General features: G+C 43.9%; 1 protein-coding gene across 1 annotated transcript in view; it reads left to right on the top strand.

Annotated features, from left to right (window-relative positions):
* afap1l1b (actin filament associated protein 1-like 1b) overlaps positions 1–21,543 on the top strand; it is a 38,832-nt gene that overhangs the window by 2,374 nt on the left and 14,915 nt on the right. Inside the window, exons 2-18 of the mRNA XM_015961350.3 lie at positions 5,750–5,878; positions 10,707–10,787; positions 10,867–10,946; positions 11,020–11,128; positions 11,647–11,736; positions 11,841–12,052; positions 12,247–12,426; positions 12,543–12,635; positions 13,184–13,286; positions 14,834–14,989; positions 15,167–15,381; positions 16,669–16,814; positions 16,918–16,999; positions 17,228–17,336; positions 18,012–18,179; positions 18,260–18,426; positions 18,518–18,643. Of these exons, the coding sequence (XP_015816836.3) occupies positions 5,750–5,878; positions 10,707–10,787; positions 10,867–10,946; positions 11,020–11,128; positions 11,647–11,736; positions 11,841–12,052; positions 12,247–12,426; positions 12,543–12,635; positions 13,184–13,286; positions 14,834–14,989; positions 15,167–15,381; positions 16,669–16,814; positions 16,918–16,999; positions 17,228–17,336; positions 18,012–18,179; positions 18,260–18,426; positions 18,518–18,643 (2,246 nt within the window). The remainder of the gene's footprint in view (positions 1–5,749; positions 5,879–10,706; positions 10,788–10,866; positions 10,947–11,019; positions 11,129–11,646; positions 11,737–11,840; positions 12,053–12,246; positions 12,427–12,542; positions 12,636–13,183; positions 13,287–14,833; positions 14,990–15,166; positions 15,382–16,668; positions 16,815–16,917; positions 17,000–17,227; positions 17,337–18,011; positions 18,180–18,259; positions 18,427–18,517; positions 18,644–21,543) is intronic.

Raw genomic sequence — 21,543 nt, 5'->3', positions numbered from 1 at the left:
TTTAAATTTTTAACACATTTTTTACTTCTTCCAAATGTAAAAAATATATAATTATTACATTTTACATTAAGTTAAAAGTTAAACTTAAAGTCCCAAAGTCATCACCACACACTGGTGAAATTCATCTCTACATTTGACCCATCTCCGTGGGGAGTGGGGAGCTGCAGCAGTGGCTCATCAGAAAGGGAGAAGATACCAAAAGAATGTGTAAAAACTGAGAATCCCCCCCCACAGCTGGCTCTTTTAACAGCCTGGTTGTGGACTTTTTAGAGTGTATGACTGCATGCTAACCCCAGGCAAGCTGTCACACCGTGTACTGCTGTCATGAAATTATGAAGTACGGGGTGCTGGAGCTCTGAAACAGACTTTTGTTTGTTGAGGGAGCTGCCGGGACCGCCGAGCCTCGAACTCTGACCTCTCGCTGAAGAGGATGGGTGTCTGGAGAAGAGGGTTGGATAAGGGAAAAGAGTTAAAAGGGAGGGATCTCTGAGGGAAAGAGAGAGTATAGGATCTTGAGGGACCTTTTGAGGTCTTTAGGACTGTGGGGGAAGCAGGAAGAGGAATTCATAAACAACAAGCCTTTCATTTCACTGCATTCAATCATGTTATTTTTTTTTCTTGAAGGGCTAACATGTTCTAAGAAGGAGGAGTAGTTTAGACCAGAGAGGAAAGTCAGGGAGGGATTTAGATGATTGTTGGGTCAGACATGTAAAGGATTGGGATTAAATTGTGATACTAGCAGGACGACCGTGAAGGAATAAACATCTGCAGCAGTAGCTGTTTGTTTCTGAACCGTGACCAAACACAATAAATCTGTTGAAATGATAGCCGCATGGTCCAGGTCTCATGACTGGCCAGGGTCAGGAAGTCCTTCTGGTAACACATTCTCGTCACAACTCCAGGTTTTTTTGGTTAGTGAGGAAAAGGCAGATGAAGTGTGTGCTCCTCTTATATGACCAGTGAAAACAGGGCTGTGAAGAGGAAAGTATGGTGTGTGTGTGTGTGTGTGTGTGTGTGTGTGTGTGTGTGTGTGTGTGTGTGTGTCGGTGGAATGGGGGTAACAAAGATCCCTCTGTGGGTGAGAACAGCCACAAGCCTCCAGAACAGCTGATACTCAGCCTCTGAAATGTGAAGTCCCTCAGGAGAAATGGCTGCATGGAGTCAGAAAAACAAAAAATAGACAGAAGGCTCCTCCATCAGCCTCGCTAGTGGCGTTATATAGTGTTTAATGTGAGCTGCCAGGTTTAAAATATACCCTTAGTCTCTGTCCTTTCTCCAGACCTGACTAACAGAAGACTAATAAAGAGACAGAAGGAGAAAGGAAAACAGAAGGGAGATGCAGAGTGGCGTGATGGAGAGATTCAGGATCAGGAAGGAATAGAGAAACTTCTCTGTCGACAGCTCGGACAGGAAACAACAGCTGTGCACACACACACAGCTGCTGAAGATGTATCCTGTAACCTTGAATGCCCGCGAATCGAGGCTACACAGCTGTGCAGCACCACACCCCTCTTCCACTGTGTGTGTGCTGTGTGTTAGTTCCTGTTTTGAGTTTTCTGGGCTTTTCTGACTTTGACAATGCAATTGTTTGCTCTGGTCCTGCGGAGCGCCGTGGTGATCTAATTTTGGCTCTTGAGGAGACAATAGGGTATTGTTGGAGTTGAGAACGTGAGGGAGGTTAGTGGAGAGTTAGGACTTTTCTTTCACTCTCAATGTCCCTGATTTGTAGGAGATTAAACAAGACAGGTTTGATCTTGGATGCTGTAGTAATTCCCTCCATGGCTACTATTTACCCAACAGAAAGTTGCAAATTGTTAGTTTCTAAATTCAATTATATTTCTTTTTTATATAGTACCAGTTGATAACACGTCATCTCATAGCCCTTTACAATGTAAACATTCCAACTGAACCCACTAAACTGAGTTTGGTTCATAATTCCAATTAGCTAAACATTTTCTATCGGACCGGCTTTTCCACTGGATGCCTAAATGATGCGTAACTTCTGTGAAACGTTGTAGCCAGCTGTTAGATGCCATTATAGCTGATGAAGTGTAGAGGTGTGTAGCAACATGCTTGTGCTTTGAGTCTATGTTTTACGTGCTAGCTCAGTACGACTCAAGCTCAGCAGTCCAGATTGGGCCAGACAGGAAGTCAAACACGAAAGCAGCGTAAAACATCCGGAAACTTTCAAAAAAGGTCACATGCAGATTTCCAGTTGCTTAACTGGCAAAAAAAAAAAAAAAGCTCAGTCAGTGTGTGTGTTCACTATTTTAGGTTTGTGGTAATTTTTCTTAAAAATGGTAAACTAATGTGTGGAGGCTGTACAAATTCCAACGGGTCCGGACATCGAGTCCACGCCGGGTTTCCAAATAAAGCCTGATTCATGCTTCTCCATCTGCGTCAGTGCGGAGACACGCAACGTCCTTGCATGTCTACCGGAGAGCTCCGCAAGGACGGACGGAGTCGAGCTCTCTGTTCTAAACATCCGTCAGTCAAGACGGACAACACAAGCTTGTGATTGGTCAGGACACCGCTGTTGTCTACAGCGCCGCCATTGCGCCCTCAAAAACATAAAGAGAGCCGAGGATAACTAGCGGCCGACACGGAGAAGCTTGAAGAATACCTCGCGAAAATACTCCAAAAACATGAACGTTTAATTCTCCCGTGACTGGAGGAGTGAAAAGATGCGCAGCAAGCGTTTTATTTGTGGACGGAAAGGACAGGAAACGTGGGTTTTGAGGTGGCGAGAGCATGAAGAGATGGAGGAGAATGAGAGACAAATTTGTCCGTGTTAAAAGTCTCTTATATACAAAAACACAATATAAACACACTATCTTGGACCGATACATGTCAGGATACCACAGCGCTACGCCCTCTGTTGTCCTGCCAGGGATTTGCTTTGCAACACTCCCCAGGAGACGGAGAAGTATGAGAGCAAAACGCTTCCGTCGATCCGCGCGTGTCTGTCCCTTGCGGAGCTGACAGAGAAGCATGAACCAGGCTTAAGAGAATGAACGGCACCATCTTCCATTCCTCTATTTTTGGTTCTTTTTCAAACACAGATAAGGTTTTTTTTACCTCTCTGACGTTTCGTTTGCAGCTGCAAACATCTTCAGAGCTGACGCTGATGGTGGCGTCACTTCCTACTCCGTGTATCCGCGGGCAGCAGAGGATGTGACGCCACCATCAGCGTCAGCTCTGAAGATGTTTGCAGCCGCAAACGAAACATCAGAGAGGTAAAGAAAAACCTTATCTGTGTTTAAAAAAGAACCACAAATGAAATTTGAAGACAAACACAGCAAGAATGTACATAAGATCTTCCATTCCTGATGCGTTTTGAGCAGCTTAAAATACGGTCACTTCTGGTGCGCACTTCAGGCCGGAGGATTACAATCCCAGAGATGTGATGGGAGTTCAAAATGCCTCCTATCCTCCAGAACCTCGTGGTGGAGTTTTGAAAAATACCCGCTGGTTCCTTGAGCCCAGATCAGTGTCGGAACCAGGTTAGGGAGGTCCGTACTGAGCCCCAGAAGAGGATGGGGAGCTTTTAAAATTTCCTAGCGGGCCAGGGAAGTTGGTTTCTGGGTCAGACCCAGGTCTGAGCCGCCTGGCCTGAATAGGATGAGATGCATTATGTGAACGGATATTAACGAGTATGAAACTGCTGACAAACACTCATTAGAGTTTATTATTGTCAATAAACAATATTATATTAACTGACCAATATTACTTTTTATTGTCTGGTAGATGACAGCAATCTGTGCAATATTGTGATGTTAGCACATGAGTTTAGGCTAGCGAGCACTCACAGAAACTTTATGTAGCGCCTTCCTCGCCCATTATGGGAGGCCAAGGCACTGAAGAACAAAATACAGTCATGATAAAAGAGATTAAAACATTGAACTTGAAACAACAGAATTCAAAGCAAAGAATCAAAACTACAGAAAAGTAAGCCAACTTCAAGCATGTTCAGGAAATGCTAAACAAAAAACGCAGGGTTTCAGGCGACTCAAAGACCGCCAAAGAAGTCGACTGCCCTACTGACTGTCGGAGCTGGTTCGAGAGTGACGGCGCTAGAAATGAAAAAGCCCGGTCTCCACGAGTCCGACACCTGGTTTTGTCCACCATGAGTATAATTATAAACATGTAAAGTTTCCTCTGTGTCAGAACCAGCATTAGAATCCATATTTTTCTTATGATCAAGCAAAGAGGACTCCCTCTGCCTGCCTGTCTGGTTTGGCAGCAGAAAAAAAAAAAAGTCTGACAAAAATGACTCCAAAATCCTAAATAGTTCATGCATGTGTGCATTTTCATTTAGAACGAGTTCCTACAATGTTTCTCTAAACATTTGTTCTAAGGAGGCTCTAACCTGCAATTTGCTCTTTAACAGCAGTCCCCATACAAATCAAGCAGATAGTGACAGTGGAGAAGAAAACTCCCTTCTGAGAGGAAGAACCAGCTAGTAGAACCTGGACCAGTATGAAGACTCAAATACGTAAACGGGACATATTCCGAGTAACAGAATCAGGGCTTTGAATAAGAAAAGGGACAATTATGACAATAATTTAGCCGAGCTGCTGCAAAACTCAGTTTTAATTAAAAAAGAAAATGACACAATGGGAACAATGAAAAAGTTCTGCTGTGCAGTGATACCCAAACATGACCTTGTTGGCAGAGTAGAGGAAAAAAGGTTCTCTTAAGTTGATTGATCATAATCTGAGTTCATCTATGGGGAAGGATGATTTCAGTACAATACCCATTACGCTTCGAATAAAAATGCTACTTTTGCAGAAAATACTGATCCTAAAGCACCTCAAAATCCACAAAGGTTGTTAAGAGGTACAAACCTGAGGTTTTGTAATGATCCTTGTGGACCAGACGCCCACATCAGAAGAGACGTGGGCGTCTCTTTACAGACAGATTCATAAAAACATGAATTGAAGCTGTCTTACTCAGCAAAAGGGATTCCACTAAGCACGTGTTAGACGTGCTGAAAACAAAAGGTTTAGAACATGTCATCAGAATCATCATTATCATAATTTTTCACTAAACCACAAAGTGGCAGGAAACCCCCGTGTAAGTCCTGTTTTTCCTTTTGACATTTTTAAATGTAAAAAAATGGTTTTTTTTTAAACATTCAAACCAAAGATCTGCGATTTACACTCCCTAAATAAAAGCAACCCAGTAAGCGATCCTTAAATCCCAAACACAATTATTTGTAGATAGAAACCATAAATCTACTTCTTCCTCTGGCTCTTTTTTCCTTCAGGCAAGGAAGCATCCTGACCTCTCCACCTACCTTCTTTTCTCTGCAACTCTCTTCCCTCCTCCTCTCTTTGTTGACTCTGAACAGACAGGATGTGTGAGTGTTTGTCGGGGCATCTGGAACAATGTCAAGGGCAACAAAATACACAAACAGATGCAAACACACACACACACACACAAAGACTCACACAGGATGCTGGAGTTAGATGTGAAAACCTTTTCAACGAGAGTCGTATCTATTCCATGTCAGTTTGTAAAATGTGAGGCTGTTTTATATCTAATGCCTGTCAGCTGTTGCAGCAGGCGCTAAGCTCCCGTGAGACCCTGTGTGTGTCAAATATAATACACTTTGTGTAACAGCATAAACATTTAAACTATGTTGCCCCTCTGCAGGATTGGTCATCTAGAATCTAAAGTTCACTTCTTTCCATAACAGTTTTTGGGAAAAATGCTGAATCAAAATGACTTTTGTTCCTGTTCCCAGTGGTGATGGAGCGCCTTTTGAGCGAGCTCACCTCTCTGCTGAAGATGTTGGACCATGAAACGGTCAGTCCTGATACTGCTGACAAGATGGCTTCTGTACGTAACATCCTGGACTCTCTCCAGCAGTCAGGTACTCCAGCTAGCATTGGCCAGAGCGGCCGTGCACAACTTAAATTACTTACTGTTCATGTCATGATTTACTAAAAGAATGGAGTGGGTTGTTTTTGTTGATGCATACCTGCAAATACAAATTTGTATAAATGCTTTGAATAGTTGAGGAAATTGGAATTTTGTTTTAACGTCGTCTAAGTCTACCCAAAGCATTTTAATTGATATGCTCTGGTTAGGGCTGGACAATAATTCAATAAAGATATATTTATATCGATCGATGGATGTATGACGTGATAATAAAAAAAATGGATCAATACAAACTTTTCTTTCTTTTTCTATTATAGTCGATCGGGTATTTTAGTACTAGAGTCATTACTTGCTCCCAGCCAATCAAAAGTACCAGATCCAGGCCTCCCCTCTCAAACTAAAACAGACAGCAAGATGTTGCTGCAAGGAGAGGTGAAGGAAAGTGTCCTGTAAAAAGGTTAGAGTAGTTCACCAGCACAGCGATATTTTGGTTTGCACAAGTTTGACAAAAAAAAGACACAACGGTTAATGGAAAAATCAATTAAAAATCAAGTCTGGTAACAACCAACTCGTTTTATCAAAAGGCAGTGACACAAAATAGCCATGGCTGCACTTAAATAATATTTTCTACATTTTTTTATATTTCTCAATAATTATTGATATCGATCAATATAATTTTTTAAACTATATGCTTTTTTTCTATTTAGTCCAGCCCTAATGCTGGTGAATGTTCTCAGTTGTCCAGGTCATGGTTATCCAAATGGTTCAAATGAAGACAACTGGACTTCTTTGGTTTCTCAAAGACTTTCACTTCTCATCTGAGGAGCTTTGTCAATTCTGACTGGAACATGGGAGCATCACACTTATAAACTATAGCTGTCTGTTGTTTCTTAACGAGCTGAAACTACCTAAGAATACCCCTCCTCCCTACCTCTGAGGAGTCATTGATGTCGTTAACACCTATTATGTTATGGTTATTTGGATTAGATGCAGGAGGGTGTGACCTGGACTGAAGCTGTTTTAGGATTAGGTTTAGATCTGCATTGTAGGCGCTAGAAAGGTGAAACTTGAGGCCTCCTCCTCTGTTTATTGTAGGTCATTCCTGTTTGACATTTTAATTGATAAAAATGTATTTATTTTCAATTATCTTTTATTGCTGGAATAATATTTGGCTGTACTGAAGTCACAGCTTTCTAGTAAAAAACCTGAGGACCTTTGCTTTTTTTACACATCTGTTGTAATGGAAAATAAATCAAATAAATAGAAATAAATAAAAAACAAAGAGTTTAAAGCATCTCGTTTTAGCAGCTGGGACATCTGATAAGTTATAAACATGCTACAGACAAAACATTAAATTAAAGCACTATTAATACACAAATGGATCTAATAGAATGTTCTGCTCCAGTCCAGAGGAATAGATGTTCACCTTTAAGTCTAAAATTATTTAATGATCATTTAATATATCACATACCTTGCAGTTAATTTCCAAAATATAAGCCACTCTTTTTCTACAAACAGACATGTGGTAGCTTTATTTATGTTGCTATAATTTCATACAAGATTAAAAATGGTCACTTTATGATAGAAGTCCAAAATGATAAATGTTAGACTGCTGTTATAATCTTGGATGGATTAATGTGTTCATTATAGCATTAATATGACTCTATTTGACTAAAGTGTCAGTAAAGAGAAAGAGAGTTGGGCTCTGCACATATTCAGCATTTTAACAAATAAAATAAAAGGGCGACGTCTAAGATGAATGCAACCAAACTGTTAAAGTTAGATCGTTCACCTCTCTGTAAGGGGAAATTTATGAAGTGTGGTTGCAGTTTCTTTGCTGCATTTTTTCATGTTAATTTAAGTCGACATATTCAGCAGTTTAGACTAATTATAGTTGATTCTGTGTGCTGAGTTTCTTAATTTCTTGGAGAAAATGACTGGATTTATTTGTCTGCTCAAACCAGACTGGAACCGCTCAACACCACAGCACAGTCACTGCTGTGAGCATTCAACAAAGCGAAGTATTTTGCAACATCAAATATCCCCGAGGTCTCGAAAGTCAGAGCCTGTTTATCTGACAGAGCGCAGGAAGAGAGGGAGGATAAAAGGATTCGTGTAAGAGGATAATGAAATGCAATGTTAAAAGAGGATAATGAGACAAGGTCACAGAAATGGGACCAGCTAAACGTGTGATGATGGGCTCAGACTGCCACGAACAGATTCACTGTCTGGGTTTAATACTTTTGCTAACTTTTATGGCTGCCATAATCCCCTTTGGTAACACTTTAAACAAGACTCCCCTTATAAAAGACTATGATATTAATTAGGGATGTGTATTGGTGAAATTCTGGCGATACGATACTTATCATGATACAGGGGAGACGATACGATATATCACAATATATTGTGATACATTCAGTCAGTCAATATTAGCGATTTTTTAGACTAAAATTATTGTAGGAAAATTCAATAAATGGTCCAAACTGATACTTAACATGATTAACATGAGGTATCTGAACCATAATAGAGAGATTTACATTTCAGTGGTGGAAACAAACTCCATTGCACACTACTGCTGACTAGCGGACTACATTTGATTTGCACCAAAAGAAAAGAAAATACACAAATGTTTGCACGTAAATTCTTCCCAAAAAATCGATACACAGCTTTTGAACATCGATATAATATTGCAGGATAATATATCGCGATATATTGCTATATCGATATTTTCTTACATTCCTAATATTAATTTGTCTGTAATGCTTTACAAGACCATTAATAACAATTTATTTAGCATTAATTAAGAGTGAGATAGAGATAAAATTCTTGCCAAATTGTGAACCACCTCTGTTACCTATATATTAATCTATAGTTGATCTAATAAACATTTCAGACCAAATTATTACCTTGTTAACACAATGAGTCTTTGTAAACATAGTTTTAGCATATTATATCTTACTTTATCAATATCATCAACTTTCTATGGGAGCCTTTACACTGTTTATACTAAATATTTTAGTAACATGTCAACATTTATTTATGATCAACAACCGTTTGTATTAGTAGCAACAGTATGTATCACAAACTGTCATTTGGCATTTTTAAACACGTAAATTAACTTATAACAGTCTGTTAAACTATATGGTACCACCAGGGTTTGAATCACACTCAGGCTTCTGATGTTATTGTGAACCAGGATAATGCCAGTACCAGTTAAACTGAGGAGTTATACACTCTTACAGCAGAGGGGATGAATGACCTATGGCAGCGTTCTGTTTTACATCTGGCATGTCAGTCTGCCGTTGAAGGAGCTGTCCATGGTCTCCACAGTGGAGCACGTGGGTGGGAGGTTTTTTTTTAAGATGGAGGTCATCTTCCCCAGCATCCTTCTTTCACACATCTTCTCAACTGAATCCAGTGGGCAGCCCACAACTGAGCTAGCTTTGTTAACTAGCTTGTTCAGTCTCTTTCTGTCTCAGACAGAGCTGCCTGCACCCCAAGAGACCACAGCAGAGTGGATAACAGAGCCTCCTCAGGAGGTGGAGGAAACTTTGGCCCTTCTTATACAGAGCATCTTTGTTGTTGGACCAGTTCAGTTTACTGCTGAGGTGAACACCCAGGTACTTAAAGGCATCCACCACCTCAATGCCTGCTCCCTGGTGAGTGAGGAGGAGTTTTTCTCTGGAAGTCAATCACTATTTTCTTTGTCTTACTGGTGTTTAAGCGAAGGTGTTACGCTCACACCAGTCCACAAATTCCACTATGACTGACCTGTACTGATCATTCCCCTCAAACAAGCAGCCGACAATGGCTGAGTCCTCAGAGAACTTCTGCAGGTGACAGCTGCTTGTGTTGTAGGTGAAGTCCGAGGTGTCGATGGTGAATAGAAAGGGTGAGAGCACCATACCCTGTGGAGCTCCAGTACTGCACACAATCACCTCAGATGTACAGTTGTGCATTCTCACATACTGTGGCTTGTTGCTGACGTAGTTGATGGTCCATCAATTCAGATGTTTGTCCACCTCTCATCTTCTGCTGCAGTAGACACGGCTGGTTAGTGTTGAAGGCACTTGAAAAGTCAAAGAACATGATTCTGACAGTGCTCTTTTGCATCTTGAGTCAGAGCTGCAGGTAGATGAGTGCACCCTCCACCCCCATGTTTGGTTTAAATGCAAATTGCAGTGGGTCTATTTACAGGCTCACCAATAAACGTAGATGGGTGAGGAGGAGTCTCTCCATAGGCTTTATCAGATGGGAGGTCAAGACGACTGGTCTGTAGTGGTCTGGTTCCCTAGGATGTGATTTTGGGAACTGGAACCACACAGGAGGTCTCCCACAGGATGGGGACCTGCTCCAACCTGAAGCTAAGGTTGAACATGTGCTTGACCACTTCACAAAGCTGGTCAGCGCAGTCTTTGAACAGTCTGGGGCTGATTCAGTCAGGACCTGCAGCTTTCCTGCTCTTAAGCCACCTCAGTTCTCTCCTCACCTGGTCAGATGTATCTGAGAGGGGGGAGTGAGAGAAAGTGTGGTGCTGAGGAGGATGGTGGTGGTGGTGGTGGTGGTGGTGGTGGTGGGGGGGGGGGGTTTACAGATTCAGTAGAGGTGGTTGGGGTTGGTGATGTTGGTGGTGCCGATTGCAGCTGTGGGGGCTGGGGGGTGGAGTTAAATCTGGTAAAGGACTTCTTTGTAGTTTTACTCCAGTCTTCTTGCAGTTTTATTTTTCTAAAATAGATAAATTATTTACACCTTTCATCTTCAACCCAAAACTATTACCCAAAGTTTGTCCCTAACTCCTTTTTATTTTTACTTTTTTGCAGTCAATGGGTCGGACGTCTACATGAACGGTTGTCTCTATGGAAACGGCACAAGCTTTGTAGAGTCACTGTTTGAGGATTTTGGTTAGTAAATATAGAAAACATCTACAGATCATTTTTTTAGTGTTTAATAGGAGTGAAAATAAAACTCCTGTGTCACCAGACTGTGATTTGCACATGCTCAGTGCATCTCCGGTGGAACAGAAAGAGATCAAAGAGGAGAAGACACATCCCAATAAATCTGTAAGTCACTCATATGATACAGACACCATTAGATGTGTTTTTAGCTTGGCTTAACTGTCCTTTTGGCTTTCAGACACCAACCGACACGCCTCCACCTCTACCAACAACCGCCCTGCCCGATGATTATTATGAAGAGGCTGTTCCTCTAGATCCTGGATCCTCCCCGCAGTACTTCACCACGAGTATGAACAATCATCCTGTCATAAATGTGACTTACTGGACACATTAAAAACAGATTATTCCTTAAATTAATACATTTTACCTGACTTTCTTGTCAGTTTTATGCTAAAATTATCTTCAGTTGAGAAAAAATGATGCTGATGTTGTTTTAGTCAATAAATAATCTTAAGGTTGATCTCACAATATGTCACTTCTTGTTAGCCGATGGTAAATTGTTAAATGGTGTTTCATAAAGCACCTTCCAGGGTTCTAAAAACCCCCCAAAGTGCTTTACAACACAGTTATCCACCCCAGCACACACATCCACAGGTTGGTGGTGATGAGCTACAATGTAGCCACAGCTGATCCTGGGGCACACCGACAGAGGCGAGGCTGCCGAGTAATAGGCGCCATCGGTCCCTCTGACCACCACCAGCAGGCAGTGTTTTGCCCAAGGACACAACTGCAACAGATGGGGGTCGAACCTGCAACCCTGTGGTTACGAGACCATCTTTAATTCCTCCCTTTCACGAATCCGTAGATTCCAGGAACTCTGTGGAAGATGCCTACTATGAAGACGCTGATAACAACTACCCCACCACCAGGATTGATGGGCCGTCTAAAACCTCCAGTGAGTCTGATCATGCAGCTGGTTACCGACACTCTCGGTGTGAGTAACCAGTTATCACTAAATGTTTTGAGAAATAGTCACCCCCTAGTGTTTGTGTTATACAGACAATGACTCAGATGCGCTGAGCAGCTCCTACGAGTCATATGAAGAGGAGGATGAGGAGGCCAAAGGACGGGATCAGTGTCAGAGCTGGAAAGCTGAGGAAAGTCCAGATGAACCTGTGAGAGACTGTCGAATCTGTGCCTTCCTACTGCGAAAAAAACGCTTCGGTCAGTGGTCAAAGCAGCTCGTAGTTGTCAGAGACAATAAACTCCAGGTAAATAGATCAGCAGGTAAAAAACAGTTTATTGAATTTTTCATATTTCTGTTGCCACTTTTGGGCCTGATGGGGATATTTTGAAATTGTAATTGTAATGCTGCACTAATAAAAAGAGCCACTCACAACAAAGCTGGTGTGCAATTCTTCAGCTTAATACATTGAATATATCTGTGTCTTTGTGTCATTTACAGTGCTATAAGAGCATCAAGGAGGCTTCCCCCAACACAGAACTCCCATTGAACCTTTGCAACGTCATCTACGTCCCGAAGGAAGGCCGCAAAAAGAGGCACGAGCTGCGCTTCTCGTTACCTGGAGGGGAAGCGCTGGTTCTGGCAGTTCAGAGCAAAGAGCAGGCCCAAAGATGGCTCAAGGTACATTTCCCTTTCATCTAGCAGCTTTCAGTGCTAGCTAAAACAAGGAGGAGTCAGAAAAACATGACAGATGGTAAAACAAAAGGAAGTGACCAGTTTTCTTTTTCCTGATGCAGGTGGTCCATGAAATTGGCAGCCAGTGCAACAACACAGAAGGACTGAATGGATCCACTTCTCCTATTATACAGAGGAAGCTGGAGCTTGACAAGGTGTGTGTGTGTGTGTGTGTGTGTGTGTGTGTGTGTGTGTGTGTGTGTGTGTGTGTGTGTGTGTGTGTGTGTGTGTGTGTGTGTGTGTGTGTGTGTGTGTGTGTGTGTGAGACTGTGTATTCATTACCTGCTGGAGACAATTTCTTGGGTTTATCCTGCAACGTGGGGACCTTTAGACCTTGTGGGAACATTTGGCTGGTCCCCACAAAAGAAAACCCCCTAAAAGTTGGTTTTAAAGCAGCTGTGTGAATGAACTTTTAGTTAGGGTGTGCATGTTTCTGTCTAAAGAATTGCTGAGTTTACATTTGGTCTCATTGTGCCTGAATCAGTCTTGTTAGTGTGGTGATGTCACCTCCTCCTGCCTGACACGCCTGTTCAGACCTTGGGCTTCTTCTGTGGGTGACATTATTTTTCTAAATATGTCATGCCCTGAACAAAGTGGCTGCATGGTGACTTGAACACCAAACTCTATGAAATGCATCACTCAGGGATATTTGACTCATTTTTGTCGACATGACTTGCTCAGTAAAAGTGTCGTGTTTCTCCAGATGCTGCAGGCTGATAGACAGACATCAGATTCCGACAGTGGACCTACAGGAGACCTTCAGTCCACTGCACTTGGACCAGGAAGGGACATCACTGATTCACTCAGTAGGTGTAAACTCACAAACAGTCATGAGGTTGTTTACATAGATAAGGATTAACGCAAAAAGCAGCACCTCTAAATCCATCGCTATGGTTCTTGACTGGAAAAGGGTCGATTGCCAACTCCAGGTTGGGGGAGAGGTTGTACCTCAAGTAGAAAATTTAAGTATCGCGGGATCTCGTTCACGAGTGAGGAAAAGAGGGGGCAGGAGATCGACAGGCGGGTCAGGACAGATTTTGTAGTGGTGCGATCGAGTGGGGTGATGAGAGAGGTAAGCCAGAAAACAAAGCTCTCAGTTTACCAGATGATATTCATCCCAATCCTCAATCCAACCGAAAGAAGAAGAGTGCGAAGAGAAATGAGTTTTCTCTATTGGGTGGCTGGGCTCAGATTCATAAAGTTAAGTCAAGTAAGCACTTCAATTTCCAAAGTTAAGGTAAAGAAGTGGTTATTTAGATTTAGTGACTGAGGCCTGATTTATACTTCCCCGTCTGCGTGGGCACAGACGTGTGCAACGCCATGATGCGTCGCCGCAAGGTCTCTGTGGCAGGCCCGCAGAGGCTGATGGAGACATACCCAAAATTTTTAATTGTCCATTAAAGTGACGAGAGCTGAAAGCTTGTGTTTGGTCAGAATGTCACTTCCTTTATGTTTGTCAACAGCACTGCCACTTCCCCCTTTCAAGAAACAAAAAGAGGGCCGAAAATAACTAGCAGCAGACATGGAGCTGATCAAAGAACGTCCAACAGTATGAACATTTTTACACCTGCAACTGAAGGAGTTCAAAGATAATCAGCAAACATTTTATTTGTGAAAGGAAATGAAAGTAAACATGGATTTAGAGACTGACTGCAATGCTGACAGAAAATTCCCAGAAAAGTGCTCTGCCCTCTGTTGTCCTGGTGGGGAATTGCTTCACAAAACTCCTCAGGTGACGGAAAAGTCCGAAGGGAAAACATCTCCATCAGTGTTTGTGTACCATCTAGTAATGGTAGGAGTAGTCTAGTTCATGTCCCCCACCGTCGTTTAGTCTAATTAGAAATATCCATGGTGTTTATGTCTTTTTTTGTTTTCAGAAATAGGAGGACACACCCGGGATAATGACAATGTGGAGTCAGACAGTCAGTCAGACTCTTGTTGTGTCAGCGCTGCTTTCTGATTACGCCACTCTGAGCATATAGAGACATGAGAGCGAGAGAGACAGGAAGTGAGGCACAAGCAGATATGACATCCTTCCTGTCCTCTTCCTGCAATTGTCTCCCACTGACATTATAGGAAGCAGGATGGACAGCCTGCTGGTGCACAGAATGAACTTGCAAACAGTCTAAGATTTAGTTAAATACATAAAAGGCATCTCAGACGCTGCGTAAAATAACTCAACAAACCCTGACCGGACAACAAAGGGTCTTCAACAAAAAGTCTCTCACATGACTTTTCCTTTCTGGAAATCTCAGTAGTGGAAGTTTATGGGTTTTTTTTCACATTGAACATTTAATTTTAACACGTTTGTTGTCAGCTGAAAGGTTTTAATCCATCTTTTATTTTCTTTCAGACAGGGCGAAGCGTGGCGCCTTCTCTGATCTGACGGAATCTATGAGCCGAGCTGCAGGGAAGAAAATCAATCGGATCATCACATTCTCCAAAAAGAAGCCTCCTTTACCGGGAGATGTTTCTGCGTCTCCGGGCCAACATGACAACCCTCGCTGCGGTGAGCAGGAACTGATGATTGCATGTGTGCTCATGCACGTTTAGCTTTTCGAGACAACTAAATAATAAACCTGAGGCGGGTCATTTCCTTCATTCTTGGGAAATTATTCAGAATATTTAGTGTATCTTAGCTGAGACTGCTTCTTGTGTTTTACACGTTTCCTGTCCCGCTCCACAGGATACCTGAGTGTGTGTCTGAGCGGCTCTTGGAAAGAACGTTGGTGTGTGCTTCAAGGTGGAAACTTGTACCTGCAGAAGCACCCGGGGGACCAGTGGCCTCCGGTCATCGTGGTGCCCCTGAAGGGAGCGGAGGTGATGCCTGGTGGTCTCGGACCGAAACATCCCTTCTCTTTTTGCATCATGCAAGGCGGCAGTGAACTAGCAGCTTTAGAGGTACAAAATCTATGTTTATTTTACAAATTAAAATGTGTTTTGATATTTTATGTGTTTCCTTTTTTATGTTTGCCTGTCAGTAGCTCAGTCTTATCTGAGATCTAAGCTGTTTTAACATTTAACCAAATCAAACTCTTATAATGATATTTTAAATATCCTAATTAAAAATGTCTGTGTGATTGACATCAACAAATAATAACCTGTGTTTTTGTTCATTGACTACACCCTTGTCATTTTTTTCAGGTCAAAAACAACGTTTAAACATTGACAATGATCATTTAATTGCAATTATTGCTGGTTTGATCATTGTCATTCCAAGTTGTGCACATAAAACCTTTATTAAAAGGGTATTATGCAAATCTCACCTTTTGCATATTTTTGTGTTGCCTCTATAAACGCTCCAAACTTGATGAAAAGCATCCATCCGTTTTCTGTTAGTGTTTTAGTTTAAATAATTATGTGCCTAAAATGAGCTGTTTCAAAAACTCCCCGTTTGTGATGTCCCAAACTGCTAATTAGCAGAGAACCACCACTCACATGGTGGGGGAGCTGCAGCCCTAATCTCAAACCCTCCGGGGTATCGGAGCTTCTCAGCTTACAGTAGCCTGAGCGGGGAGGCTCCAGCTTGTTTTCTTAAAGTGACAGCACCCTGCAACGACTCATTCTGGAAGGTCCTGAAAATCTCAAGAATAAAACTGCTGAAATCCCTCTATGAGAGAGGGATTAGGTGCAAAGAACTTCGTGCACATGTTTAGCATTGAGCATAGAACTATTACTGTATAACAAGAGAAAAAAGTCATAATATGTCCACTTTAAGAAAAATGTTGATTTTTTTTATTTATTTTTTTTACTAGAATAACAACTTTTGTGACTAAACATTTTCATTGCTGTAAGCTTCTTATAGTTTTTTATTACTTTTTTATGTTTTGGAGCCAAAAACAAACAAGTTGAGGTGACATCATTTGTCTTGGAGAAAGAAAAAAACAGATGATGTTGAATGTTTTCATTACTCTAGGGAAGCCTTTAGCATTCCAACGTCCCACCCATGGGACAAAACACATAACATACATGTGACCTGGATGAAACTATAATACCTTTTGCTGCAACACATCAAAACTAGCTGCTAGCTAACTCTGATGTGTTGTTGACTCAGTCTCAACTGATTTATTCTAGCATTTTTACTTTTCTCTTCAATTCCCGCAGCTACAGAATCTGAGAAATACAAGCTTGTTTGTGTGTTTTTCTTAAAACACGTTACTGAGACATGTCAATGTCTGTGTTCATCAGGCCAGCTCCTCAGAGGATCTTGGGCGCTGGCTGGGTGTTCTGTTTGCAGAGACTGGCAGCACGGCTCTCCCTGATGAGCTGCACTACGACTACATCGACGTGGACACGCTCACTGACATACGGCACGCTGCCAGACACTCCTTCCTGTGAGTCACTTCTGGCAGTTTGTTACCCAGAATTTCCTTTCTCTAATTATAACTAATCCTGACGCGCTGCTTGTTCTTTTTTCCACTATTCTTCCTCTGGTAGGTGGGCCACTACTACTGCTGCGTCTTCCAGCAGTGCTTCTACAGACTCCAGAACTTATGATGACGTGTATGAAAGTGTGGGGGTGAGGAGACAACACATCTCTTTTGTTCTTTCTTGCTTAACGCAACATTTGCTTACTCTTGGTTTTTAAGTTTTAAGGAGCCCGAGCATTCATCATGGGGATTGAAGTGCTCTTATTTATGACCAATGCTGAAATATAAACATCTCTTATTATGCACGGAGGCAAAATCTGCAGGAAAAATGACCCAATAAACTCGGTGAGTGTCGTTATATTTCCTCTGTGCTGCAGGATGAGGATGTGGAAAGCAAAGCAGGCCAGGTGAGACGTCACGCCTCCTTCTCCAGCAGGGACTCTGAGAAAACTGAACAACAGGCTGCCATTAAGCGACACGCCTCCAGTGAGTCTCCCCTCTCATTTCATAATTCATTTGACTCGCTGCATAAAAGTTTCATGGGAGAAAATTTTGCCACAGCTGCTTCTCTCCTCCAGATCATGAGTTAATTCATTGAGCTCCAGCTACCGTTAGCAGCATGCATCAAATTCAAATTGCTAACACTAGCATACAAAGTCAGAGATGGTACGGCTCCCATCTACCTGAATCCTCTTGCAAAGGCTTACGTCTCGGCCCGGCCGCTCCGGTCATCACAGGATCGTCGGCTAGCAGTGCCTACACCATGCTCAGGACAATCCAGACTCTTCTCATGCATCGTTCCACAAATGTGGAATGACCTTCCAAGAACTACCAGAACAGCGGCTTCCTTTTCAATTTTCAAGAAACTCCTGAAGACCCTGCTCTTCAGAGAGCATCTTCTAAACTAGCACCCTCCCTGCACCCGTCCCCCCTCTCTACTGTCCACTCCTTGTTCCCTCCTCTCCATGACTGATGTCAATGTTGTTGTTGTTATTGTTGTTGGTAGCCTCTAGGGCAATATGCCGATTATCACTTGTAAGTCGCTTTGGACAAAAGCGTCTGCTAAATACATAAACATAAACATTAATTTAGCCGTTATCACTTCTCATCATGACGCAGCGCCAGCTGCTTATGAAAACGCTGATTTGTTCTTCCTCTCAGATGTGAATCAGTACGGACGCTATGGGAAGACACGTGCGGAGGAGGACGCCAGGAGGTACCTGAGGCAGAAAGAGGAGCTGGAGAAGCAAAAGGAGGAGCTCAGAAATGCACTGATCTCACTCCGAAGGGAGAAGAGGGAGATAAAGGAGGAGATGAAGAGTGCTACTGGTCAGGGAGAACCCTCAAACAAAGCACAGTTAAAATGTCAGAATGACTCTTGTTACAAGCGTGGGTGTGTTTGTTCGTAGGTCACAGTGTGGAAAAGCGGTTTGCTGAGCTGGAAACGTTATGTAAACAGAAAGAGGAGGAGCGGGTGGAGCTGGAGCTCAGACTGACAGAAGTCAAGGAAAATCTAAAGAAATCGCTGGCGAGAGGAGCGCTGGGTCCTCCCACTGACGCAAAGATAAACACCAAGGTGTGCAGAGACGTGTTTGTGTTAAAGCCTCACATTAAATCCCCAGATTTATTATTACAGAAGATGTTTTTTGTGTCGTTTTTGTTTGCAGAAACCAGGAAACAAAGTTGAAAAGATTTACAACGAGACTGTACCTGTGAACTCAGCATCTGAGCTCCGTAAACGCCCTCCGTCTCTTTACGCCTCCTCTAAAGGGAACGTCATGCAGAAGGCAAAGGTATCACTTCTGTGTTTATACTGTAAATCCTGTTCTGGACTTAACACCTTTAATACCAAATGTGTCACATTTGACTCGCCTGTTTCCAAAAGCTCTTCCTTTCTTTCAGATTTAGGACTCTCTAAGAAAAAACCTTCGGTATTGAATTCTGTACAAGTCAAATTCCTCATGGTGGCTGGTCGGTTTTTATTGTTTTGCAATATAATTACACAGATAAATCCAGTTTATTGTTAGGATGTCTGTTATCTGAGTTTTCTAATGTGAGGCTAAGTTCAATTGAATTCAAGTTTATTTATATAGCGCCAAATCACGACAAGAGTCGTCTCAAGGCACTTCACATGATAAACATTCCAATTCAGGTCAATTCATTAAGCCAATCAGAAATAATGTTTCCTATATAAGGAATCCAGCAAATTGCTGACTAGTGTCAGTGACTATAGAGCAATCCTCATACTAAGCAAGCATAAAGTGACAGTGGAGAGGAAAACTCCCTTTTAACAGGAAGAAACCTCCAGAGGATCCTGGCTCAGTATAAGCAGCCATCCACCACGACTCACTGGGGATCAAGAAGACAGAGCAGACACACACACACACACACACACACACACACACACACACACACACACACACACACACACACACACACACACAAAGACAAGTAATGTGTCTATAGTTATATTGTGATTTCTTAGTAAATATTCTATTTGGTGAAAGATAAACTTTATTGTATTTATCCTAGTGGATCTATAATTAAATGGGTAAACTAGCAGTAACACATCCAACGTCAAGGAAAGCAAAAAGTTCTATTTCGTCTAGTCTTAGCCCTTAAGCGAGCTGCTATTGGAAGGATGATCTCCGCATCAGCCAATCATGAAGAGCTTAAATGTACGCCCACCAATAGTGGGCTCCCTCGTGGTATATAACCGCAGTGACCCCACTGCTCGCCTCCTTTTTTTCTTCATGCCAAGCTGAGAGCTTCTTAAAGAGCAAATTTATCCAGAAAGAGCAAGATTATCCGAGAAGACTTACCAGCCATGTCCAGCGACGCCAGACCCTGCCCGACCTGCCAGTCGGGCTCCATTTCCAGCGGAGACCTGCACGCTAAGTATGAGGTCTGTCTCGGGGCTCACCACGCTGGCCTGGCCTTGACCCCGCAGGCCTCGTTCCCGTTCTGTGCCGCTCTGCCCGTGGCAGAGAAGATTCGCCGGGTCGAGTACTTCACTCCCGCCGCCGACGAAGAATTTCCGGTGGCTGACTCGTACCCGCTGGACAAGGCGTTGGATTTCTTCGACGCCGGTCAGGAGCCGGCTGGCTTCAACCGGCTGGATGACGTCACCGACAGCGAGAACTACGACGAGGCGGCATCCCTCCTAGACATAACGGAGGTCGATGAGCTCCGCCCAGCGGGTCCTTCTGCCCCAGTGGCTTCTCGCTCCTCCCTGCCAGCAGTAAGAGCACTGCTCCAGGAGCTGCCCGCCATCATTTCTGCGGCAGCAGCCCACAAGGGGCTAGCTGTGCCAGAACCAGCCCCGCCTGAAGCGGATGATTTGGCGGGAATCTTCGGGGCAACTCAGACACGCTGTCTAGACCCTATTTGGCCGCGCTTTCCCGCTGCTATGAGCTGCTGGTCTGCCGCCTTCTCCGAGCCTGCCAAGCTCAAGGCGCCAGTCTCCACCTATGCGCCCATCACCAAGGTCGAGGGGTTTTCCGACCAAGGCTGGCCGTCCGTTCCTCCGCTAGAGCCGGACTTGGCCTCGCTGTTTGGCGCCAAGAGCCACCTCGCTGGCCCGCGAGCTGTTCCCGCTTCAAAACATGACCAGCAGCGGACGCGGCTCACCGACCGCGCACATCAGTGTGCCTTTCAGACCGGCGCTGCAGGGAATAACATCGCCCTCCTTGCCTTCGGCGTCTCGAGGATGATGGAGGAGCTGGAAGCCCCCGAGGAGTCGAAAGCCGTCATTACTAAGACTGCTGATGCTATCCTCAATTTGTGTGCTGCTGTGCTCACCGGTTCTGCTCGCATCGCTGCCTGGCAGACCCTCATCCAGCGAGCGATCTGGCTCAAGGCCCTGCCCTCCATTCCGGAACATCTGCAAAGGGAGATGCTGGACGGCCCCATCACCACCGATGTTCTGTTTGGTCCCCATCTTAGGGGCGTCATTGAGAGGGCTCAGAAGACGGCCGAACTATCGGCTACGGTACGAGACCTGGTTCACCCTCGGTCAGCCTCGCACTCCGGCCGTTCTGCCAGAGGATGGGACGAACGGCGCGGAAGCTTCAAACGCCCAGCTGCACCGTCCGCTCCACTGAGCCGGCCTCCCGCTTCGGCTCCGCATCAGCGGGACCAGCGAGATGGCGGGCAACGGTTCCGGCGGGGCCAGCAGACGCCGTCTTGGCAGTCCCAGGTGCACGAGCCTCGCCGAAAACAGCCACGGAAGTGACTCTTTGGGGGGAATGTGTGTGTACATGATTGTAATGATGTTGATGTTGGTTTTGAAATAAAACCCAAAACATGTCACTCAAAGAGCACAATCCTACAGTCCTCCGCAGAATCCTCTGCCGAGTTCTCACACATGTTCCCCACACCAAGCACTGCTGCACGCATACATGTTCCTGCAGGCAGTCATAATATACGGCCAACCGTAAGGGTGCGCTCCATTTGCGCTCCGGCCCCAGCATCCTGCCGGGCCCAACTCTCCCAGCTCTCACTACATCGTCGGGTGGGGCGAGATGTCAGGTCGCTGTCTCGACCACGCGCGGCGGCACAGTGCGCGGCTTCATCCGTGGGCACTCTGTCGCCCCCGTGCACAGGCTCGGCTCCCACTCGTCCTTCACTCTCGGACTCCACGCTCCGCGGTGCGGACCAGCCTGTTCCAGCTGTTTCGCACTCGCCCTTTCGA

This window comes from Nothobranchius furzeri, chromosome 10, assembly GCF_043380555.1.
Source record: "Nothobranchius furzeri strain GRZ-AD chromosome 10, NfurGRZ-RIMD1, whole genome shotgun sequence".
NCBI classification, from domain to species: Eukaryota; Metazoa; Chordata; class Actinopteri; order Cyprinodontiformes; family Nothobranchiidae; genus Nothobranchius; species Nothobranchius furzeri.
This window is presented reverse-complemented; position numbering and strand designations above follow the sequence as displayed.